At 37.3% G+C, this 26,748-nt stretch overlaps 1 protein-coding gene across 1 annotated transcript; it reads left to right on the top strand.

Moving 5' to 3' along the window:
• The first annotated feature begins 16,200 nt into the window (after positions 1-16,200).
• Positions 16,201-25,735, top strand: LOC107843452 (calmodulin-7-like). Its single transcript, XM_047402069.1, has 3 exons — positions 16,201-16,754; positions 23,336-23,705; positions 25,416-25,735. The coding sequence occupies exons 1-3, from the start codon at positions 16,679-16,681 to the stop codon at positions 25,513-25,515; spliced, it is 546 nt and encodes a 181-aa protein (XP_047258025.1). The 5' UTR covers positions 16,201-16,678; the 3' UTR covers positions 25,516-25,735.
• The last annotated feature ends 1,013 nt before the right edge of the window (positions 25,736-26,748 follow it).

The following is a 26,748-nucleotide window of genomic DNA, read 5'->3' as shown; positions in this document are numbered from 1 at the left end:
TATAGCATCTCCTATGACTCGGTTGACCCAAAAGAAAGTGAAGTTTTTGTGGTCCGAAACTTGTGAGAAGAGTTTTCAGGAGTTGAAAACTCGACTCACTTTAGCCCCTATTTTAACTTTGTCTGATGGTGTTGATGGTTTTGTGGTGTACTGTGATGCTTTGAGATTTGGGTTGGCTTGTGTATTGATGTAGAAGGGTAAGGTGATAGCTTATGCTTCTAGACAATTGAAACCCCATGAGAAAAACTACCCCACCTATGACCTTGAGTTGGCTGCTGTTGTGTTTGCTTTGAAAATCTGGAGACACTATTTTTATGGTGTCCATGTTGATGTTTTCACTGATCATAAGAGTCTGCAGTATGTGTTTACCCAGAGAGAATTGAATCTTAGGTAGAGACGATGGTTAGAATTGTTAAAGAACTATGATATGAGTGTGCTGTACCATCTAGGCAAGGCCAATGTTATGGCGGATGCCCTAAGTAGAGTGTCCATGGGTAGTGTTTCGCATGTGGTAGAAGGTAAGAAAAAGTTGGCTCGTGATGTACATCATTTTGCTAGATTGGGGGTTAGGTTGTTTAACTCTGCTGAAGGTAGTATAGGGGTTCAGAGTAGTTTCGAATCCTCCTTGGTTTCGGAAGTGAAGGAAAAGCAATACTTAGATGCTAGTTTGGTCAGACTGAAGGAGTCAGCCAAGGACCAAAAAGTAGACGTTTTCTCCCAAGGGGGAGGGGAAATGGTGTGTTGAGATTACAGGGTAGATTGTGTGTCCCGAATGTTGATGATTTTAGACAGAAGATTATGGCTGAAGCGCACGGGGTGCGATATTCTATTCATCCTGGTGCCACCAAGATGTACCAAGACTTGCGGAAAATCTATTGGTGGAGTGGCATGAAGAAAGATATAGCAACATTTATAGCTAAGTGTACAACATTCCAATAGGTTAAGGTTGAACACCAAAGACCTTGTGGTATGATTCAAGAGTTTAGTATTCCCTCCTAGAAGTGGGAAGAGATAAATATGGACTTCGTGATTGGTTTACCTCCTTCCCGACGCCATCATGATTCCATTTGGGTTGTGGTTGATAGGTTGACTAAGTCTACTCATTTCTTGCCTGTTCATACTTCATATACTACTGAGGATTATGCTAGATTGTATATCCGAGAGCTAGTCAGACTGTATGGAGTTACCTTGTCTATCATTTCGAATAGGGGTACTCAGTTTACTTCGTAATTTTGGAAAGCTTTTCAGAAGGTTCTTCGTACCCAAGTGCTTTTGAGTTCTGCTTTTCATCCGCAGACCAATGGTCAGGCTGAGCGGACCATCCAGACCTTAGAGGATATGTTGAGAGCTTGTGCACTTGACTTTAAGGGAAGTTGGGATGATCACTTACCGTTGATAGAGTTTGCTTACAATAACAGTTTCCACTCTAGTATTGGCATGGGTCCGTTTGAAATCTTATATGGGAGGAAGTGTAGATCACCCATAGGTTGGTTCGAGGTGGGTGAAACGGCTGTGAGTGGTCATGATTCGGTATTTGAGTCTATGAAAAAAGTTAAGTTGATTAGGGAAAGGTTGAAAACTGCGCAAAGTAGTCAGAAGTCATATGCGGATGTTAGAAGGAGAGACCTTGAGTTTGAAGTTGGTGACCTAGTATATCTGAAAATTTCACCCATGAGGGGGGTGAAGAGATTCGGAAAGAAAGGGAAGCTTAGTCCCCGTTATGTTGGTCCTTACAAAATTCTTAGTCGTGTTGGTAAGGTAGCTTATGAGGTCGAGTTGCCTTCTGAGTTGTCCTCTGTTCATCTAATATTCCATGTCTCCATGCTTAGAAAGCATATTAGCAATGCTGTGGTAGTGGATTCCTTGTGAGTGCTGATATTCAAGAAAATCTTTCTTTTGATGAGATTACTGTTGAGATTCTTGATTTCAGTGTCCGAAGACTAAGGAACAAAAAAGTTCCCTTGTTCAAGGTGTTGTGGCGAAACCAATCGGTTGAGGGTGCAACTTGGGAAGCTGAGGCAGATATGCGATTCAAATGCCCGCACCTATTTTTTGCGAACTCCGATCAAGCCGAAGGTACCGTTCTTTCTTAAATCATGCACTTTTGATAAAAGTTGCAATAGTTTAGCTGTCATTTATTATGTGTTCAGCTATAGTTTCTTGAATTTATGCATTCTATGTTGCATTCGGAGTGAGAAACGATGTGGTGATGAGTCTAATGAATGGTTTCAGTTGTATGCTCTATTCCCTATCTAATCGTGGCATGTCTAGCGTCATTCGAGGACGAATGTTTCCAAGGGGGGATGATGTAATACCCCGAGAAATTTTTTGTTGAAATTTTGTGCGTAAACGTGTTGGGTTCTATCTCCTAGAGTGAATTATAAATTATTCATGCGGAATGTCTTAGATTATGACCCACCATTGCGTAGAGTATCAAATAAGCTTTCCAACGATATGTGGATCATCCAAAACGGGCGCCCGAGCGACGAGTTATGAACATTTCGATCGAACCGTGAATAGTAGTGAACAGTAAAACGTGCAGGAAAAAGTACTGAGGCCTGGCGTATTTTTGCTCTAATTTTAAATGATCATAACTCCTTGTACATAATGATCTGGGTGATCTACTATATATCAACGGAAATCTCTACGAGTCTTCTTTCTAATGAAATTGGTTTTATCCAATTTGTCTATCGAAGCAAAAAGTTATGGTCGATCTACTTCAGCCTACCAAAAACGAATTTTTGGATCAACTTCAAATGATCATAACTCCTCGTACACAATGATCTGGGTGAGATACTATATATCAACGGAAAGATATGAGAGTCCTCTTTCTAATGAAATTGGTTTCATCCAATTTGGATATCGGAGTAAAACATTATGGTTGATCTACTTCAGACTATCAAAACAGTCCACCAAAGGATAGATTCAAGAATTATTTGATTTTTAGGGGCATTTTGGTCATTCCCCCTCACCAAAAATCCGTCCAAACCCTATCTTAAAGCCTATTAGAACCATTATATGTTATATTTCATCAAATTTCCCTCAAAAAGAAAACTCTAAGCTCTTACATCCAACTTCAAGAACCTCCAAAGTTCACCATTAATTCTGCAAATTTAATCAAGATTCCAAGTTCCTAGTTCAAGAACTCTAAGAGCCATCATTCAAAGGCACGATTAACATCTCCAAAACGAGTATCGATCTAGAGTTCATCATTCAAGGTATGTGGGGTTTTTTCAACAAGAACTCTCTTTCGTTCTTGTGCCCAAAAGTAATTTTCTTTACAAAGGCATGATTTTTATTTGATTTTTACGAATTTGAAGCATAAAACTATATCTTATGATGATTATTATAAAATCTTGATGGTTATGATTTTGAAAGATGAATTTACATGTGTGGAGATATAAAGCATGAATCTTGAATGATATTTATCATGATTTTGATATTTGGGTCGTGAATCCCCATTGAAAATTGTATTTTTTTGAGAAAGTGTGTGTTATAAGCATGTTGATGTTGAATATTTGAGATATTTTGAATGATTTAACCTTTTGGTCTTAATGGAATTGTTTTGAACTCGAGTGTGAAAGAAATCCACAACGTGGTTGATTTTGATAGATGGGAAGCATGATGGCTCTCGATGTATATTTATATATTACTAAAATTATTTTGTTGTGGATTGTCTTTGAAATGATCTGATCTAAGTTCGGGAGAAATCTTTAGCACCGAGTGGGAGGTATAAAGTGACCTTACTTCCCTAGAACTACGTGCCCTCGTAGGAGTGAGCCTGAGGCTAATTTATATAGTGATCACTAATTTGTGTGGATTTTATATCGATAGTCCTACTCCGATGGCAAGGATAGGACGGCTCTCCCCAACGTGGGTTGTATGTTGGACTCCATGTAGCTCACATGGTTTATGTCGGCTATAGGATCTCCCAGTGTGTGTGTGTTTTCTTGTGTCTATGGTGAATGGTGAAGTGATTTGAAAGTGGAATTGTGAAAGTTATTCTTTCGAAAGATTTAAATGATATTTACATTATGAGAATTGATATTCTTGATGAACTGAAAGTGATTGACAAATTATATGATGACTTACATATGTTATTGTACTTATTTCATCCTCTCATGATTATGATGATTTTCTTCGGGCTATGTAAGTCTTTCATACATCCTGCATGTTTCTTATAAATATTTATGATGATGATGATGTTTATACAACTTCATATACCCCCATATACTCGATTCCTTTCCATTGTACTGGCCCACATCTTTGGATGTGGGCTGCATTTTCTCAGAATATAGGTTCAGGTGCTCAGTTTTAGGTTTGACAGTGATTCTTCGGGCACGCTGTTCTACATCCTCTGTTGTGGTGAGTCCTCATATTCCGAGGACATGACGTCTGATGTTGGTTTCACAAAATTATTTACATTTGATAACTGAGTATGAGTCAGTTGGGGCATGTCTCAATGGCTCACTGGTTTTATTGATTTTTTTAGAGGCTTGTCAGACTAGTATAGATATTGGGAGTTGACTAATAAGTCGTATTTTGTTATCTTTCTGAAATTCTTTTATTCTTGGATGATGATTACTCTGTTGATATTTGAGGGTTATTTATGAAAACTCCGTTGATTTGTGTTGAACTAAATGAAAATAGCTCAAAGGGTTAGCTTGGGGCTACTCGTAGCCTCAAGCACCGTGTGATGCTTCGTGACCCATTTTCTGGGGCGTTACAAATCTTGAGTTAGCTGTTGTTGTGTTTGCCTTGAAAATCTGGAGGTACTATATTTATGAGGTGCATGTTGATATGTTTACAGACCATAAAAACTTGCAATATATATTTTCAGAAAGAGAGTTAAATCTCCGCCAGAGAAGGTGGTTTGAATTGTTAAAAGACTACGACATGAGTATTTTGTATCATCCAAGCAAGGCCAATGTGTGGCAGACACACTTAGTAGACTATCTATGGGTAGAATTGCTCATGTGGAGAGTGATAAGAAAGAATTAGTTTGGGAAGTTCATCGGTTGGTTAGATTGTGTGCGGTTGGTTGACTCAGCTGAGGGAAACATTTGGGTTCAGAGTAGTTCAAAATCTTTCTTAGTTTCCAAAGTGAAAAAGAAACAAGATAATGGCTCCAGTTTAGTTAAGTTGAAGGAGTCAGTTAAAGATCAGAAGGTAAAGGTTTTCTCCCAAGGGGGAGATGGTGTATTGATATACCAGAGTAGACTATGTGTGCCATGCGTTGATGATTTGAGGTAGCAAATTATAGTATAAGTGCATGGTGCACGTTACTTTATTCATCCAGAAGCCACTAAGATGTACTGTAATTTACAGAAAATCTATTGGTAGATTGGTATGAATAAAGATATCACAGAATTTATGTCCAAGTGTGCCATTTGTCAACAGGTTAAAGTAGAGCACCAAAGGCCTGGTGGTACCTTGCAAGAGTTTAGTATTCCCACTTAGAAATGGAAAGAGGTGAATATGGACTTTGTGATAGGGTTACCTTGTTTGCGTCGGCAGCATGATTCGATTTGGGTCATTGTAAATAGATTGACCAAATCAGCCCATTTCTTAACAGTTTGCACGTCCTACTCAGCCGAAGATTATGCTAAGCTGTATATTAGAGAGTTGGTCTGATTGCACGGAATCCCTCTTTCCATTATTTCTGATAGGGGTACACAGTTACCTCTCACTTTTGGAAAGCCTTTCAGAAGGGTCTTGGTACCCAAGTTCACCTCTGTTCAGCTTTTCACCCTCAAACGGATGGTCAAGCAGAAAGGACCATTCATACCCTTGAGGATATTTTGAGGACATGTGTTCTTGACTTCAAACGTAGTTGGGATGATCACTTTCCGTTGATTGAATTTTCCTACAATAATAGTTACCATTCTAGCATTCAGATAGCCTTATTTAAGGCTCTCTCTAGGAGAAGGTGTAGATTACCCATCGATTGGTTTGAAGTGGGTAAGGCCGCTTTGATAGGGCCAGATGTGGTGTTTAAAGCCATGGAGAAAGTCCAATTGATTCGAGAGCGGTTGAAAATAGCCCAGATTCATTAGAAATCCTATGTAGATGTGAGGAGAAGGGATCTCGAGTTTGAGGTGGATGACTTAGTTTACTTGAAGGTTTCACCCATGAAAGGGGTGAAGAGATTTGGCTAAAAGGGGAAGCTTAGTCCCCGATATGTAGGCCCTTTCAGAATAATAAGTCGTGTTGGGAAGGTAGCATATGAGCTTAAATTGCCCGAAGACTTGACATCTGTTCATCCAGTGTTTTATGTCTCCATGTTAAAGAAATGCATTGGTGATCCAGCTATTGTAGTACCTAGAAAGCTCAGATATTCAAGATAGACTTTCATACGAAGAACTTCCAGTTGATATCATTGATCACTAGATTAGTAGACTAAGGAACAAAGAAGTTCCCTTAGTCAAAGTTCTTTGGCGAAATCATTCTGTTGAGGGCACCACTTAGGAAGCGGAAGCAGACATGTGAGACAAGTAACCTAATCTTTTCTCCGCAGGTCCAGACTCAGTTTAAGGTAACAAGTTTCCTCAGATTACCTCTTTTCCATTCTCTGTTCTAGCTCTATATAGTTATTTTCATGATAATTCGTGAATTCACAGATCAATTTAGTCATGCAGTCATATTTTGAGTCATGCAAAGTTTAAAACGTAATCTCAGACCCTCAGTATTCTCAGTTTAGCAAATCTCATTCGAGGACGAATGTTCCCAAGGGAGAGATATTGTAATACCCTGTACACTTCTAAGCTAAAAAATGAACTGTTGTTCCTATGTGTGAAACCTCTAATCCCATAATTCATATTTAAGTGCATGTCTTATGATCATTAACCTAGTGAGAAGAGAGCTTATGATGTATAAAACATGTTCATAAGAGTCACTTAAGTAATGCGAGCTAGGAACTTTTGAATCGACCAAGTTTTGGTGTTTGATTTCACAAAGGTCATTTTTGAACAAGTATAACTATATGTATATGTGAAATTTGGTAGATTAAGACCCACCAAATTGTACATAATTGAGTTAGCTTTCCAATGATACCAATTTCTCCTTAACCCGATACCCGAGCGAAAAGTTATGGCCTTGCAAAGGGGTATGTGTCTCCTAACAATCACAAACGTTCATTGGAAAAGGTTTGTCACAGGGCGTGCGACGCAAACCTTAAGGTTTTCCATAGGTTGTACAACGTAAACCTTAAGGTTTACCATAGGTTGTGCGGCACAAACCTTATGGCCAAGCGGCGTAGACACTTTATTTTTGAGTTATTTAGAGGGCAACTAAGTCATTTGACACTTGATAAATGTCCCTAAACATAAATACATGAAATTAATAGCTCCTAAACATATTTTAACCCTAGTAACATCATCAGTTCATCATCTAAAACACAATAGGAGAAAGAAAACTAGGGTTTGCACAATTAAGTTTAAAGGTCCAATGTTTTTGCAATTTCGTCGTCATCAAGGTATGTGGGGTTATGAACAAGGATACTTCTTTCATACTTGTGATCAAAACTAGTTTTTAAAGTCGAATTTACATGATTTTCAATTTAGGTTTCATACCCAATTATCATTATTTGAAAATTATGATGTTACAAGTGATTTAAATGTTGAATTGCATATCTATTTTCAAATCTTTATGCGTGTGATATGATTTTACAGATTTCCAATTGAGTTTTAAGCATGATATTGTGATTCTTGATTTAAGTATCTTGATATTGTTGAAGTATTTCAAGAAGTATATTGAGCATGACGTTTTGCTATGAATTTGCACTAGTTTAAAGCATGGATTTTAAGCCCTAAGTCAAAGTATTGATATTTCAAGAAGATTATGATTTTAAGCCTCTTTTATAAGTTGTTTACCAAGATTTAAGAAAGAAATTGATCTTTTGATCCTAAGCTAAGATAAGGAATCCACATTGTCTATACAGTTTAAGATTTTAAGAAAAATAAGCGTAATTGATTTTTATTATAAAGCTTTGAGTTGTTTTAAGGTGGATTTCCTAAAGTTCAGAGCATAAGTATGAGAGTAGTATTTAGCACTAAGTTGGGTATAATTCCAAGGTCTAATGCCCCAAAACTATGAGCCACCATAGGTTTAAGCGCCCTTAGTGGGCTAAGTTAGTGATCACTTTAGATAAGGTTCTATTCCAATGGGAAGGGTAGAACAACTCTTCCCAATGTGGGTAAGACGTTGGACTCCATGAAGGCTCACATGGTTTATGTCGGTTAGAAAAAAATCCCAATAGAAAGAGTAAAAGTACAACTTTTAGAACTAAGTGTTATGAATCACAAAGATTTTCTATACTCTACATATTCATGTTTTATCATTTCGTAGTATATGTCTTATTCGAGCCAAGGTGAGTCATTTACACTTAGCATGCATCTTTTGAAAGAATTTGCTTAAATATTGCATTGTTATTTTAGCATTCAACCTCATATGCTCAGTACATTTCAAGAGTACTGATCCACATATACGTCTATGTGTTGCATTGTTTAATAATATAGGTACAGGTGCTCAGTTCCAGCAGCGCGATTGACCACGAGCATCTCCATATACATCCAGACAGTTGGTGAGTCCTCATAGTTGGAGGATCTATTTATTCAGACTTTTAGTTTTATGCAATATCTGATCAGTTGTTTTTAGTTTGTTTCGAGTCAGCTGAGGGTCTATCCCAGTGACTCTCTAGTTAGTTGAAGTAGTGGCTTGTCAGACTATTAGCTACAATTCAGATTTTCAGTGTTGGTTGCTTAGACTTTTAAGTTAAGAACTCACAGATGTTATATTCATTTAAACTCAGTCCAGTTAAGATAGTAAATTCAATATTTCATATGCCTAAGTTATCTTTATTATGAGCTTCAGAATTTGTAGAAGGCTCAAAGAGTTAGCTTGGGGCTACTTGTAGTCCTGAGTACCGTGTGACCTCTCGGGACCCATTTTTGGGGCAGTATAAGATCCCTCTAGACTCTAATCAAGAAGGATCCCTCTAGACTCAAATTAAGATGAGACTCTCGACCAAGCAATTACACAAATTCAACTTTTAGCCAAAATCAACACGAGTCATATAAAAAACTCTAGGCGTCTCAAAGAAGTCATTCAATTCATTACACGTGCTTTGACTTTCAAAACCAACTTGTATCATGTAATCATATATAACACCTAGCAAGAACATCTTTAGTTTTTTCCTAATTACAAATAGTTTAAAATTACTTTGACAATCAAAAAGGATACTAGGTTTAAAGAGTTTCCCCTTGGAAAGGAACCAGAAGAAAAAACAAGGGGTGGGTGAAGTGTGCTTCTACTAAACAAACACAACAAACACTGAAAATAAACAAAGATTAAATATTTTTGTATTTTTTTTTAAATTAGTCAAAAACAAGAAAATAAATCAAAATAAAAATTCTACAACTCACTTCACCCTAAACAAATCGAAAGATTCTCCACCCCTCACTTAAAAACATACTTTGTCCCAAAAGTATAAATCAAACATTAAGGATTAGGAATATTCCTTGAGGCCTCTAGGACGGGCTAGTAGCATCTCATCCATCTCCTTAGCTCAGATCTCCGATACTCAGATTTTTCTTACCTGTTAACACAAAACAAAAATAAAGCCTAAAGTGATACTAAAGCAAAATTAAAAATAACTATCTTAACTTGGGTTGCCTCCCAAGCAGCGCCTGATTTATTATTGCAAAACGACTAAACTGATAACTTTTAACCACAGTCTCTCATCCTTTTCCTCCCACTTGGAGCGGATCTTCTTATTTTTTTTCTGACCTCTTGAGTGCTTACTCTCAAGGTCTACAACTCTTTCTACATTTGCCTTTTCAGACTCCCTTCCAAGTTTCTCAATTTTAGGCTTAATTGTTAATATGGGAAACTTCATGAGAGAGTCTAAAGAGATAATTGGAAGTTTACACTTCTTCACTCCACACTCACCCACTTCCATATCTATGATCAAACATAAATCTTTATAGTGTAAGGGTGTATTTAGTGCTTTGTATGTGACCACCTCTCCGTCATTCAATCTCATTTTGAGGGTGCCCTCTCTCACATACTTTACTGCTCCTCCACTAGCCAAGAATGAACATTCTAATATGTTTGGTACCATGTCATCTGCCTCATAATCAAGAATAATAAAGTCATCAGGAATAATAAACTTATTAACCTTAATGAGAACATTCTATATAATTTCTCCGAGAATTACTCTTATCAAGTACGTCATTTGGAGCACAACTGAATAGTTAGTTTTCCCAATCCCAGAGTTTTAAATAAGAAAGTGCATCAAATTTATGGTTTCCCCTAAATCACTCAAAGCATGGACCATATTACTTTCGCCAATTTATATGAAGAGGGTGAAACTCCCAGGGTCCTTAAGCTTTTTGGGCATCTTGCTCATCACCACAGAATGGGACTCTTCCATAAGTACTACCAGCTTAATGTTACCAAACTTCGTCTTTTTTGTCACCACATATTTCAAGTACGTAACATACTTCATCATTTCCTGCAAAATATCTAATAAATGAAAATTTAAGTGAATCTCTCTAAATGCATCAAAGAATTTCTTAAAACAAGTACCCTCTTTGGCTTTCTTAAGTTTTTGAGGAAATGGTGGTGGTGGTATCTCTTATGTTTGATCTGCTGCCTTTTTTGGGTACTCAGATTTCCCCAAATTTTTAGCTTCTTTGGATGCCATTTGCTTCTCATCTACTTAAGGTATGATCAACTTTGCTTTCACATCATGATTTTTCTTTGAAGGTCTGTCAATCAAGTATCTACCACTCCTCAAGGTGATTGCCATCACTTGCTTTGAATTTTTTGTATCACTAGGCAAACCCCCTTAAGGACTGAAATTTCATGCATGAGCTAACTGGCCCAATTGTGTCTCTAAATTCTTTTGAGCTAATTGCTGATTTTTTATTTTTACAGTCATTTGTTCATGGTTAGCTAGAATTTTTTTCAAAGTCTCTTATATATTGATGGATTGAGTGTTGTTTTGAATACCTTACTTTTGGTGATATTGCTGAGGTTGAGCCTGATTAGTTCCCCATAAGTAGTTGGGTTGACTCTGGCAGTTGCGGTTGTAGGAATTATCGTAATTTGAATTTCCCTTTTGTGCATTGCCCATAAAATTTATTGACTCTGGATTTAATCCACATAAGTCTATAGAATGGACACTACCTCCACAAATTTCACACCGAGTCTAAATCTCCTGATTGCATTAACTTGGGCCTAAGGTTGATTCACACTCAACTTGTTGAACTCATCATTATTTAATTCTGAAAAAAGGCCAACTGTGCTGTCAAGACTGTGATACTGTCTACCTCGATCATACTTGTCGGCTTCTTCACCATACTTCTAGATATATCACCCTATTATTTGGGATTACCTTGTGCAATTTGGTTAAGGAGAGTATACAACTCGTCATGGTTTCCTCCAAAGCTTGACCACCTATAGCTGAATCTAGCAAAATATTTGTGTTAAGATCAAGTACTTCAACAAAAGTATGAGCTAATATCTCATTTACGTATTGGTGAAGTGGGAACTCTTTGAGGAGGAACTTGAAATCTGGCTTCTGCTTGAAACTTAAGATCTCACTCCTCAACTTTGCAGTTTCGCCAGAAGGAAAAAATTGGATGAGGAACTTCTTTGCCAAGTCGTCCTAAGTTGTGATTGAGTTTAGAGGTTTTGCCTTAAACTATTTCTTTGCTTCCCCCAGTAATGAGAATGAAAAGAGTGTGAGCCTCACGTAGTCTGCGGAGACTTCAAAGGGAATGACCGTGTCATATTTCTCCAAGAAATTTTGTAAGTGAACTTGTGGATCCTCATGTCACAAACCTGTGAACTGCCCGTTATTGTGAAAAAATTACACCATCATCTGTTTAAGATCAAATCGACTTGCCGCATCCGGTTTTGAAATACTGGAGGTAACATTAGTTATGAGTAGGATTGCCACTTCGCGCACTATCCTACGGGATAGTTATTCATTACCCACGACTACAGGAATGATCTCGCCTTGTTGAACTTGTGGGATTGGATAGACAAGTATTGGTTCTCTCTGCAATTGGTGCAAACGTCACTCAGGTTCGGAATAGGGTTCAACCAAATCCCTTTTCCTTGCCAGCTTACTTCATATTCAAACCTGTACCTGTAAGTTCAGTAGCTCAGATCAGGTTGTCAACACTTATCGAACAGAATAGCAAAGCTACAAATCAAAATATTGCTAATTTTTAATTCCCCAACAACGACACCAAAAACTTATTGTGGCCAACATCACACGTAAGTGTAAGAGGTCGTGCAAGTAATAAATTGGCCCTTTCAAGTCGAATATCGATCCCACAGGGACTTGGTGTTTAAAAAACAATCCATTTTTAGTGTTACTAATGAGATTACATAAGTGCGAGTTGTAACCAAAAGATAGTTTGAGTTTTGACAATTTGAAAGTAACAGTAACGAGAATTTAAAGTGTTTGAAATAATAATAAGGAGGAATCCAGGGTCAAGGCAATTTGAACAATCCTACAAAGCGATATAATCTCGTTGGTTAAGTTAACTATCTTGGTTATTGATTCACGGGATTGATAAAATGATTATGATCTTTCGAACTTCTAATCGTCTATTTAAATTAGCCCCACAACTATATTATTAAGTAAGGATGTGAGAACTAATTCAAACACATTTTTATTCATCCTGTATCTGAATCAAATAGGGCGAATTAGATATAACCGCGAATTCTATCTTTAATTTATTTACAAGATAAGAACCCATTTCATATGTTTCACATTCTAATCTAATGCTATTTCTTTCGGGTTCACAATAGAAATATAGATGTATTCTAAAGATCGCGAAATAATAAAATATTAATAACAAGAACATATGAACAACCAAATATGATATTCAACTTGAGACCAACTTGATTGAACGCTAAGTAATCATGTCCGTAGCCTCAACCCTAGAAAGAGGGCTTTTAGCCACTATCTACTCTACAATTACAAAATTAATCTAGTTAATATAAGAATTAAAGTAATGAAAAGAGAAGAATTAAAATCCTATTTTAGGAGCCTCTCCCATCTATTTTTCTCTCCTAAGTTGTCCAAGAATGTTTAGAATAGAAGCTAAGAGTTGTCTTTATAATGTAGGACAAGCTGTACCCGAAAAAGTCCAAGATCGTGGCACTTTAATATCACGGAGGCTTGGCAGCGTGTCACACCCTTATCACGCACCCCTATTATTTCTTGCAAATCACTTTTTGGCCAGCTCCGTGCCACACCAATAAAATGGAGCTTGGCTTTAGTGGCATGGAGGCATGTTTCAACCTCCAATTTTCCACTATCATGCAATCTTTCCATTTTTCTTTGAGTCCCATAGCTTGTAGTTGCCTTTAGACATCCATGTAAGCTTTTCTTGCTTCCTGATATAGATCCTAACGCTACATCCAAATCTAGCTCAATATTTGTGCAAGTCTCAACTTGAAATGTTAATCATATCCATCGGTTCATGAACACAAGTTAAGCTCAATCAAATGAATATATATGCAATGTAGCTCACAAAATTGACAAAAGTATGGACAGTAATTAATCATTGGGCGTATAAAATACGTCCAAGATCAAAAGTGAAAATAATTAAATCTAACTATTTGTCATGGTTCATATATACTCAAGCTTCAAGATCACGCAAAGTACAAAGTAAAATTTTGACTTTTATATTTGCAAAGTAAGTCAAGCAATCACAATTTTTTTCTCTCATTACAGGTCAATTTCTTTATAACACTTCCTAAGTACAATCTCTTGACTCACGGTCACTGTGCATCAAATTTGACACCAAATATTAAAAACTATATTAAGTTGCAAATGTGTTAGCAACTACCTCAATCCCTTTAGGTTTTTCCTTAATCATATTATAAGGTTCCAAGTACAATACAATTTTTCTCTCCCTTTACAGGTCAATTTCTTTATAATACTTCCTAAGTACAATCTCTTGACTCACGGTCACTGTGCATCGAATTTGACACCAAATATTAAAAACTATATTAAGTTGCAAGTATGTTAGCAACTACCTCGATCCCCTTAGGTTTCTCCTTAATCATATTATAAGGTTTCAAGTACAATATGCAAAGTCTCAAAACATGGTTTTAAACACAAACATAAAGACATAGAGACAGATAACTACAATCAACTTATATAAATAAAGGAGGATTACTCACTTTTGTAAAAGAAAATCGCAATATGAAACTCAAATCTTTGTAACAATGTAAAATATTAGCACTTGCATGCAGTAATATGGTGTGAGTCACAAAGACCAAGTTAGATCCTCGAGTAAATTTAATTATTACACAAGGACAAATATTTAAGAGCATAATCCAAATACTTTATCATGTCATCTCACATACATCACACATAATAGTTTTAGATCCTCGAGTAAATACAATTATTACACAAGAACAAATATTTAAAAGCATAATTCAAATCTTTATCATGTCATCCTCACATACATCACACACAATAGTTTCAAAAATGCATGATTAAAATATAGTTGCATATATCTACAACAAATATAAAATGTACAATGCATATGATAAAGACATGACATGATCTCCACATACGTATACAAAGCGATATATTTGATCATTCACATATCTTGTCTTGCTGCGGTAATGACACATTTTACGCTCGTTGTCTTGCTACGCCAATCACACTCCTTACTTTTTAAGTGTAATATTACGAGAGTTATCCACATTTCCTACATCTCAATACCTTATTTTATTACTTAGCCATATATTTTACATTCTCTATCTTGTCACGTTAATCCCATGTCTTATGTTCTTAGTGCAATAATATTATGAATTATAATAGAGAAAAGACATCAAAATTTCCTAAACTTGTCTCCAAAACTTACTTTAGACCCTAAACTAATTGGGCAATTATTTACCCCCCTTAACAACTTTCAGGCTGATGTGGCAAAAAAAAAGCGAGTGAATTTTTTTTCTTTTAAAAAGGGCCCACTTTATTATTATATATATATACACACACACACACACACACACACACACACACATAATTAAAAAAAAAAAAAATTAAGAACCCAACTTCATCTTCTTCTTTTACCAGCCCCTATTCCCATCACCCCCTCCCACCCCAACCCACCACCACCATTATCATCATCATCTTACACCTTCTTTTCAAAATCTTCCTTCAATATATATTTCAAAAAAAGCTCTACCAACAAACACAAAGCTGAAAATAAAGTAAAATTTCAGTAAGGTTAAACAATTTTCATCTAATTCTTACAAAAAAAATTCATTTTAGTTTATCTTTTTTTTTTATTTGCATAATAATAATAAACTGAATTTGCAAGTATTTTGAAGTGAAGGTTGAAATAATGTGGAAAAACTTTAAGTTGGTGTGTTCATGATTGTTCTCTAATGGTATTAATGGAAAAAATGAAAAAAATTGGAAGAATTTTGTGGCAGGGGAGAAAGAGAGGGGGTGAGGGGGGTGGGGGACATGGTTTGACAAGAAGAAAAAAATGAGTGTGTGTGGGGGTGGGGGGTGAGGGGTGGGGCTGGAAGAGCGAGGGGAGAGGGGAAGGGGCTGGAAGAGCGGGAGGAGGGGGATCTGATCTGAAGAAGCAGGGCTGCGGGGTGTGAAGAAAAAAGAGATTTTCTTTTTTATTTTTATTATATATATATATATATATATATATATATATAAATAGTGAATATTTTTTTTTGTTTTGTTAATAAAATATATAAAAATAATATGTGTGTGGGATTTTTTTTTTTTAAATTATAATTTCTTACGTGAAAATGACATGGCACTAATGTGATACTGATTTGGCAATGACATGGCGCGTGTATAGTACACTCTCCGTTGTGAGAGTGGAATTTGAGGTTGAAATTAATTCAATTGAAAGTTGTTAAGGGGGTAAATAATTGCTCGATTAGTTTATGGTTTAAAGTAAATTTTGACGACAAGTTCAGGGAGATTTTGATGTCTTTTCTCATTATAATATCATCATTTAACTAAAATAACTACTATGATATACTAATACAAAATTTTGAATTAATACTTTGCTCATTTTAGATTTTCTTTTCTCAAATATATTCAATCCTAAACAATTTGGACATGACACGATCTTCACATACGCAATACAAAGCGATATATTTGATCATTCACATATCTTATTTTGCTGTGATAATGACACATTTTACGCTTGCTGTCTTGTTACACCAATTACACCCCTTACTTTTTATATATAATATTACGAGAATTATCCACATTTCTCACATCTCAATACTTTGTTTATTACTTAACCATATATCTTACATTCTCTATCTTGTCACGTTAATCCCACGTCTTGTGTTCTTAGTGCAATAATATTATGAATTATGATATCATCATTTAACTAAAATAACTATTATGATACTAATACAAAATTTTGAATCAATATTTTGCTCGTTTTAGATTTCTTTTCTCAGATATTGTTCAATCCCAAACAATTTGGCTTCATTACAACCATTAATAAAAACCAACCCTTCATTTTATCTTCTTTTACTAAAAATAGAAAAGAAGTTTCATTTTCTTGTTCCTCCTCTTGTTTGTCCCAACATTCCTCTTTCCTAAATCTGCAACATCTTTCCCCTTTCAAACATCTCCTCTCCCAAAAGAGAAATGGCGGAGCAGCTGACTGATGATCAGATCTCTGAGTTCAAAGAAGCCTTCAGTCTCTTTGATAAAGATGGAGATGGTCAGTTTATACATTTTTTGAATTTAATTTTCATTTTTTAGCCATATTTTCTTCAGATCCCATGCTTGTTTCTTTGTATTTTGCATGTTTATGTGTTTATCTTTACTGGTTCTTGCTTTTCTTGACTTGATTTTTGATTTATGCGAAATTGCAAATATGGGTTCACAATTTTTATATGGAGGTGATTTCTTTTTATCTGCCTTAGCTTTGGTAGATAGAGTTAGCTAGTACTTGTTGTTGGTGGGAGATGGCAGCTATTCCGTGGAGTTAGTCGAGGCCCATGTTAGAAGAAAGAGAAGAAAGTCCCACATTGGTGGTTAATGAGATGGGTGGTTATAAGGCTTACCCCCAAAGCTAGCTCAACAGGAGGAGGATTGCCCAAGCAAGCTAGCTCAAGAGGAGGAGGATTGCCCAAGCCTTATAAGGAGACCACCCATCTCATTAACCCCCAATGTGGGAATTTCTTCTCTTTCTTCTAACAGCCCAGGATACCATGCCTATCAATTTTTATTTTTTATTAACTATTAGGCAATATCAAAAACTCTTAAGTGATTTCTTTCCACTATCCTTGCTTTGATGGATATAGTTGCTTGTTGTTAGTGGAAGGTGGCAGGTATCCCGTGGAATTAGTTGAGGCCCAGGATGCCATGAGTATCAATTTTTTTTTTAATAATTATTAGGCAATATCAAGAACTCTTAAGTGATTTCTTCCTGGATATAGTTGCTTGGTACCTATTGGCTGTTGCTGGTGGGAGGTGAAAGGTATCCCATGGAATTAGTTGAGATTCTCAGGACGCTATGGTTATCCAGAAAAATAAATATATTTTTTTATAACTATTGGCTAATTTCAAAAATACTTGGTGATTTCTTCTAATATGTCCTATCGTTGGTTAATAGAATTGCCTAGTACCTATTGTCGTTGAGGGTTGGTACGTATCACGTGGAATTAGTTGAGGTGCGCGCAAGCTGGCTCAGACACCGGTTAGATAGATAAGCTTTCAAACCTAGTGTCTACCTCTCTGGATTTCCAAAGAGCCGACCATCATCCTTACTGAATTTCAAAGTCGGATCCATTAGGCAATATCAAAGACACTGGGTGATTTCTTTCCATCCGTCTTATCCTTGGTGGTGGAGTTACTTAATACATATTGTTGGTGGGGGTTAGCAGGTATCACGTGGAATTAGTTGAGGTGCGTTCAAGCTGGCCCAGACGCCATGGTTATCAAAAATGAAATAATTTTTTTTATAACTATTATTAGGCAATATTTGGATCACAGGTGAAGAAAAGATAGTTTTAGATTTTTTCAATAGTAATTGTGTGATATGAAGGTTGGTGGCATAGGGAATATTTGATTTGATTTCATTGTGAGGGAATTTTACACTTCTGAGGTCACATTATACATGCTGTTTATTTGTTTCTACTTCGATTTTGTTTGATTTTTATTTGATTTTGAACATCAGTTTTGATTCAGATCTTCATAGAAATGGGTATAACGAGCTATTTATGTGAACTTGGTGGATTTTTTTAATATTGGTTAATAGCATAAATTGATATAACCTAGGGAGAACTACATTCCCCAAAACTGCCTATTGAGGTGGGAGAGCTCAAGGTTATGTGTGACTGAAGGGCAGCCAATACACACTGTAATAATGCCATATCCCGTATCGCTATATCTGTAAGGATCTCCTCTATAACCACCAACTCATAAAACATTATAATTTGGAGGGCCGCCATGCCAAGATGGTTGAGGTAGTTTGGAAGTGAAATTAGAAGCATAAAGAGGATTTTGGAACGCCATTAATGAATGCACATAAAGCAGGCGATTGCTCTGATACCCGCATATAGCCCAGATGAACCAGACCCCAAAAAGTAGCTATTCAGGCAGGAGAGCCCAAGGCTATATAAACCCCACATAAAACTCCCCATCTAATCGATGTGCGACTCTACTCCCGTACCTTGCAATAGGATCATAACATAAATGCTCATCGATATAGTTGAGAGTTTGGTTGGTCTTGATAGGACCCTGAGGAGTGTTTAGCATTGCAAATGAGTTCTATTTCGGGTTTCAATCACAATGGGAGCTGGTTGAAATTATTTTGGATTGAAATTAGTTGGCAAGTCTTGAAAAGGTTATCCTTTATTCCTTTTTAGGTGCTTACTATATGTTGTTGATTTTCCTATTGATCTGTGTTTTACTGTTTTACTTTGTTTTGTTTCTTGATAAATTGTTAATCTGTTTTTCTTATAGCATAATTTTCTTAAACTTGTAGATTGTATAACTTACCATACACTGCCATAACACGCAGAAGTTTATGGAAGTTTTTAACAGGGTACACAAGCTTTTGCTTTTGCTTGAATTCTCTTCTAACGTATGGCACAAGTGCGCACTGGTCACTCTGTCTAAGATTGACTAAAGCTGATTTTCTTTCTTCTATATTTGAAGTATGGAGCAATTTGTTAATTATTCTGGTTCATATAGAAGTTCGTCAGTGTATAGTTACTTAAAAATACCCTTTCCCGTTTATTATGTATGTATATGCGTGTGTGTGACTGTGTCCGGCTAACCCGTGTGCACTCGGTGTCGTTTGGTTGGGAACAAGTTATCCCAGGATAATTAATTCCGGGATTAGTTATCCCACCATATATATGGGATAACTTATCCCATCACTAAAGCATAAGTGGTGGGATAAATAATCCCTTGACTAACTAATACCTCCAACCAAACATGGGATAAAATAATCCTATATTTTAGACTATTATAACTTGTACCTCACACCAAACGATCCCTAAGTGTATAATGTATACACTCTGATTATACACATTGTACTAGAATTATACACTGCATACAAAGTGTATAATGTGTGATAAGCAATGTAAAGGGTTAATAAGGTCCAGTATGATGAATGGATACTAACATGAAGCAAGCTAACTCTCTAATTTCTAATGGCGATCCAAATTAAGGTTCAAGATGTTGAATAAACACCAAGATGATGCAAATTTGCCCTATTATCGTGATACAAATTTGGCTCAATCAATATTTGTACTTCTGTTTCAATGCAAAAAATTTGGTAATAAGGCTAGTAAAGCAAAAACGGCAACAACATACTCCACTGTAGTTGCACAAGTGAGGTTCGGGAAGGGTGAGACGTACACAAAGCTTATCCTTACCTTCGTGGGGTAGAGATGTCGTTTCTGATAGACATTGCTGACATTTGATTCCCAAGAGAAGCTTGCCCTCTCTTTCTGGCAGAAGGAGAATCAGCTGAGGCTTCACTATCAGCCCTTAACCCGACCTCCCTTATGCTTTGTGGTTTCCTTGGTTGATTTTCTAAGTCCTGCAGATTCAGGAAAATAACAAGGTTAGTCTGTCAAATACAGCATAGGGACATTTTACATTCACAAAAGTAACCGAAAAGTTTTAGTTACTAGCTTCAAACCCCCCCCCCCCCCCCCCCCCCCCCCCCCCCCCCCCCCACCCCACCCCCCCGAAAAGTAGTTTTTTGAAGTAAATATGAAACTAGTTCAATTAACAAGAGCCAAAAGTCTTTGGAAATCATCTATTTAACAAAGAATTTCCTTCAGCTAGTTTAAGCATATTAGTAACACCTGTTCTCTCTGGGAAATGACTTTTGCAGTACTTAAGACATCATAAAGCAAGCTAATAGTTACAATGATAAATAGTTATGGTAGACAAAGTTGCCAAAGGGACTTTTAGATGTCAAGAGAAAGGTTTTTGAGAAAGAGAGAGAGAGAGACAGAGAGTAGCAGCTCGGGGCAGGAGAATATGCATTAGAAGGGCACATAGAAGGGCTAGAAGTTGGTGCTCAAATAGTAATTTCTACCAAAAGCAGAAGGTGTTCTTGATTATGAGAACTTTTTCTAGCGTTAGAAACAAAAAACAGTCGGATTGAAGAAAAGGCTGAACTTATCATAAGGAAAAAGATTGTACAAAAAGCTAATGGGTTAGACACTATTAACTTTAAGGAGATTATTATTGCATTTTCTTATTAAGGTGGATTATCTGTCCAGAACTAGAACTGCAGTAGGCAAAGTGCGTGTAATTCTTTTAGACAAGAATCCAGTACTGTTGCTTTGAATATATATTGGTTAAGCATTCTCTTACAGATTTATTTGAATAAATATTGGTTTAGAATTCTCTTCAGATTTTCTGAATCCTCAGATGCCCATTGGTCTTTAGCTGCTCTATTTACATCATCCCAAATGTACTCCTCTTCCTCAGCATGTCAAAGTATTTGTTCTATTTGGTAGGGACTGTATCAGTTGTAATTCCACGAGGTACGTTCTATCTCTGACCAACACAGATACCGGGTAACTTTGTCTACAAAGGCATGGACAACAACAACAACAACAAACCCAGTGTATTCCCACCTAGTGGGGTCTGGGGGGGTAAGATGTACGCAGTCCATACCTCTACCTCTAAAGAAGTAGAAAGGCTGTTTCCGATAGACCCCCGGCTCAAGTCACGAGATACCACACAAACTCATAGTAAAGCACATAACTAGATTACATAACATAAATACGGCACCCATAAGTATTAGAAAACAGAGGAAAGCACACAGATTCGTAATAAAACATGGAACACGGAATCATAACAAGAATAAAACCCCCACCAAGTAATGCCCTACACTAGCGACCCAAACCGGCCCTAGTCTTCTGCCCTAATTCGCGTCCTCCAGACCTTCCTATCTAGGGTCATGTCCTCTGTGAGCTGTAACTGCTCCATGTCCCGCCTAATCACCTCACCCCAGTACTTCTTCGGCCTACCCCTACCCCGCCTAAAACCATCCAACGCTAGCCTCTCACACCTACGAACCGGGGCATCCATGCCCCTCCTCTTCACGTGTCCGAACCATCTCAATCGGGCTTCCCGCATCTTGCACTTCACTGGAGTCACACCAACCTTCTCCCGGATAGTCTCATTCCGAACTCTATCCCCTCTAGTCAGCCCACACATCCAGCGCAGCATCCGTATTTCTGCCACCTTCATTTTTTGGATGTGGGAGTTCTTAACTGGCCAACACTCCGCTCCATACAACATGGCCGGACGGACTACCACCCTGTAGAATTTGCCTTTCAGCTTGGGCGGCACCTTCTTATCACACAACACCCCCGACGCGAGCTTCCACTTCATCCATCCCGCCCCAATACGGTGCGAGACATCCTTGTCAATCTCACCGTTACTCTGGATCACGGACCCGAGATACTTGAAACTATCCCTCTTACCTACCTCCTGTGATTCCAGCTTCACTACTACCTCATTCTCCCGCCTCACGTCATTAAACTTGCATTCCACATACTCTGTCTTGCTTCTGCTCACCCTGAACCCTTTAGACTCAAGAGTTTGTCTCCACACCTCTAATTTGTCATTCACACCCCCTCGAGTCTCATCTATCAGAACTACATCGTCTGCAAAAAGCATACACCAAGGCACCTCCCCTTGAATACGCCGCGTCAACACATCCATCACCAACGCAAACAAGAAGAGACTAAGAGTAGATCCCTGATGCAATCCTGTCAAGACAGTGAAATGCTCTGAGTCTCCTCCCGCCGTCCTCACCTGAGTTTTCGCTCCATCATACATATCCTTAATTGCTCTGATATATGCCAGTGGTACTCCACTCACCTCCAAGCATCTCCAAAGCACCTCCCTGGGAACTTTGTCGTAAGCCTTCTCCAGGTCGATAAACACCATGTGCAGGTCCTTCTTCCTTTCCCTATACTGTTCCACCAACCTCCGCACCAAGTGAATTGCCTCCGTCGTCGAGCGGCCAGGCATAAATCCAAACTGGTTTTCCGAAATAGACACTATCCGTCTCAGCCTCACCTCGAGAAATACAAAGGCATGGACAGACGGAGAGAAATCACCTAGTATTTTTGCTCCATTGGCGCTTGAACCTGAGACCTCATGGTTCTTATGCTACTACATTAACCACTGGGCCACACCCTTGGGTACACATATACTTGTTTATCATGACATCACCTAAACCTATTTAGTCTAGGTATATCATTTAAACAAAGTGATTTTGTTCTATTTACATTTTCTTTTCAGATTCTGAGGATGAGCTGTCCGATCCTAAACCAGCCTCCTCCTCAGATTAAGGTGAATGTGCTACTATTTCAGCAAGAACGACATTTCCTTTTGTGATTTTTTTGGCAAGTTGAGTAGATCAGTAAAGAGGGATAAAGGAGAGATGCTTTCTGACGTGATTTGCATCTGAAGATAATATTCCAGCCAAAGGAATCTTCATGCTTGCATTCTCTTTAGAAATATAGTTCTTTTTCCTTTGTAGACAGATTGAGGTGATTAGCGCCCTTAGTTATTTGTTCACATGCTTTGTTTGAACATTATTCATTGGTTTCAGTCTTTCTGATGGAAATCTGTGATTCTTTCGGATTCTGTTGATTTATTCTCATCATGTAAGAACAGACAGTCTTAAGTCTTATGTTAAACTTGTTTCTCCAGAATAGAGAAATAAGGGAAAAGCAGTAAGTTTTAAGCAGTTAGCATGATGGCTACAGGCCTACAAATGTTCAATAATTATTTCCTAATATGCTGCAGGTTGCATCACAACTAAGGAACTTGGAACTGTTATGCGGTCTTTGGGGCAGAACCCAACCGAGGCTGAGCTTCAAGACATGATCAATGAAGTTGATGCTGATGGAAATGGGACCATTGATTTCCCAGAGTTCCTTAACCTGATGGCTCGCAAGATGAAGGACACTGATTCCGAGGAGGAGCTCAAGGAAGCTTTCAGAGTGTTTGACAAGGATCAGAATGGATTCATCTCCGCAGCTGAGCTTCGTCATGTCATGACAAACCTAGGAGAGAAGCTTACAGATGAAGAGGTTGATGAGATGATTCGTGAAGCTGATGTGGATGGCGATGGGCAGATCAACTACGAGGAGTTCGTCAAGGTTATGATGGCCAAGTGAGAACTGATCAATCCAACATAATCTTTAGAAGTAAAAATACAAAAGAGAAGGAAACAGGGCGGATAAGTTTGTGAGATTTCTATTCCAAATTAGGATGTGCTCTTTGTGTTATTACCTTTGTCTTGGTGCTTGCCTATTTTCCTATTCACATGGTTATGTAGTGCTGTTTTCCAGTATATCCTGTTTGCCCTATTCCTTGTCTTAGTAGTTTGGGTTGCTAGCACCTTCTAGTAATTTCTCCTGAATTCAGCATTTTGAAACTATGACGTGTCAAACTTTTTTGTTTTGTATTCTAAGTGACTAATTTTGTTGATATTCCACATTCTTGCCTATGCTTATGTGTGTTTTGTACTCTTCTGATTTTTGCATTAACTTGGTTCCTCAACTTCCTCTAAAAACCTCAAATCTTAAGTGTACATAGGTCATCTATCAGTTATACAACTTGGTTTCTGTTTTACTTTTGACACACACAACTTGTAAGATGATACTTTCAACACCCTTAGCAAGAGTATCTGTTCTTAGTTTTTTGCTTTTGGTTTCGCCTCGACCACCATGCAGCTTTGTGAATGTTTAGAGCAGATATTTGGTGCATTACAAGGTCGAACATCGGTATATATGGAGGAGTTTCTGGTTGTAGTTATGACAAATGTATTTCATGATTACAGGGAAGTCTTCTTTCTTTGTTGTAGAAGGAAGCTTTTCCAACTTTTTATTAGTGTGTGGGTGGGGGGTGAATCAAGTGATCTTGATGTTGTTTTTCGATCCCAGGTTTGATTTGTTCCAGTGACGGGTTTCTTCCCATCTCTTAAGCTTTTTGGTAGGGCATAGTTACTCGGTGCCTGTAGTGATGGTGGAGGTAGCAGGCTATGTTGCTTGGATTCTCCAAAATTTTGCTGCACCTGTGTTGGATCCTCCAAAAGTGCATTACTTTTTGAGGATCCTGACACGCATCCATTAGCATTTTTTGAAGAGTTCAAGCACCATAGGTAGCAGGTACCTGGTTTAGTAGTAGTCAAGGTGTGTGCAAGCTCTCGGCAAAAGTAGTGGAGTATAACCATTCAGTCAATTCCTTCGAGTTCCTGTTATAACATTCACTCAATTTTGTGTTCAAAGTCTGGTTCTTGTTTCATATTCATTATGGTAAAGATATCTGATACGCTACAACTTCAAAGGGATGGAAAGGGAAGAGATCTCCTGCAAACTGCAAAACTAGGGGGATCCTGAATCCAGCTCTTGTATCTTTATACAGCAATTGGATTTAAGCAAAGTAGAAAATGGTGTGAAAAGGGAATTCATGAAAGTGCTGATACTATTCAATCAGCTTGGGCTTATGGTTGGAACAAAATGTTCTTTATTTCCCCATCTTGGGTCATGGCTTCTGCATTATTGTATTTCCTTTCCATACTTGATTTGACATGCTTTACTTGAGGAGGGGCTGGGGTGGGGGATCAGAAACAACCTCTAAAGTTAGTGGTAAGGTTGTGTATACATCACTCTTTCCAGACCCTTACCGTTGGGATTACACTAAGTGTATTGTTGTCGAAAACAATACCATTATTGTTTGAGACCATGAGTTTATTTGATTTTAAAAAGTTTTCCATACTAAAACTTGATTTACATACTAATTTTTTTAATTTTATTTTTATGTCCAATTTCAATATTTTCTTTTTCTTCTGTTGTGTTTTTGTGGGTAAAATGACGTACAGAAAAGGAATATGGGCTGCAGACACTCCACGATACAGCAAAAAAGAGAGGAGTATCAGTAGAAGTAGTGGAGTGAAAAAATGGTTATGTTGTTGTCGCTAGTAATTATAAAATGAAGGGGGAAGATTATGCTCCGTCGTCTATTGGGAGAAAATATTTACGCCACGTAATCCAATATAAATATTATATGATGCTATGTTCGGTTTAGCCCATATTTGTGTATAGACACTTTTTATATACTGTTATACGCTTTTATACAAGATTGATGTATCATGTACAATGCTTTCCCATATATAAATATTGCATAGTGTTGTATATAGCATTACATGGTGTAATATTTTATATTGGATTGAGAAACCCCCCCCCCCCCCCCCCCACACCAAAAAAATAAAAGATGGAAAAAGAAAAATTAAAGTAAAAGAACTTAATTGAGAATGAACTGATTATTCTGTCCATCGAGTCTAATCATGATATTTTTAATCACATAAGAAAAACATTTTTTAAGCTTATGTACTGATTATGGGGAAGTAATGAAGAACTTGTATTGTTCCTGCGGCTGATTATATAAAGCCAATGTACGGACTATTGATTATTTAGAATAAAAGTGACACTTGAACCGAGATCTTTTAGTTCAACTTTATCCTGCTTTGTTGGGGGAAATAATGACGGATGATTACTAGACATCTTGTTATTGTGGAGTTCTTATTTTGTAGTTTCTAAATATTAGCAATTTGTTGCAACTTTCAAGTCTATCTTGTTGATATTCTTGTACACACTCTTTAAATAATTGTCAAACTATTAATAACAATACAATTATTTTTTCATCTTCTACTCTCGTCTCTTTATGGTATTAGGGCAAATCTAAACTCTTATAGGCTGATCCTTTCTGATTTTTTTTTCCTGCTTACTTGCACAAATTGTCTCTAAGATTTCTGTGACCAATGCCGATGGAATCAATGATGCCATCACTATTTTTCAATTCAATCCAGTTACCTAACTGCCCATAAAATTAACGACAGTCACAATTTTTCCTTGTGGAAAGCTCAAGTTTCAATGCTTATGCGTGGTCACAATCTTTATGATCATCTCGATAGTTCCATCCCTGCCTCCACTCGCACCATCTGTCAAAACAATCAAGATGTTGATAACCCTGAGTTCGTTCCTTGGTATTGCCAAAATCAGCTGATTTAAGATGCTATCTTGGCCTCTGTCGATCCTACGCTTACATCCATTATTATTGCAGTCTCCCCCAAAACTGTCAAGGATGTTTCGCATAATACATATGCAAACAAATCTCAAAGAAATTTTTTTAGCTTGTGGGACCGATTGGCCGGC

This window comes from Capsicum annuum, unplaced genomic scaffold (genome assembly GCF_002878395.1).
Source record: "Capsicum annuum cultivar UCD-10X-F1 unplaced genomic scaffold, UCD10Xv1.1 ctg1489, whole genome shotgun sequence".
Taxonomy (NCBI): Eukaryota; Viridiplantae; Streptophyta; class Magnoliopsida; order Solanales; family Solanaceae; genus Capsicum; species Capsicum annuum.
This window is presented reverse-complemented; position numbering and strand designations above follow the sequence as displayed.

Coding starts and splice junctions, on each gene's coding strand:
- LOC107843452 (XM_047402069.1), top strand. CDS start 16,679: ATGGCGGAGCAGCTGACTGATGATCAGATCTCTGAGTTCAAAGAAGCC. Junction 16,755..23,335: donor CTTTGATAAAGATGGAGATG/GTCAGTTTATAC, acceptor AATATGCTGCAG/GTTGCATCACAACTAAGGAA. Junction 23,706..25,415: donor GTCAAGGTTATGATGGCCAA/GTGAGAACTGAT, acceptor AATGACGTACAG/AAAAGGAATATGGGCTGCAG.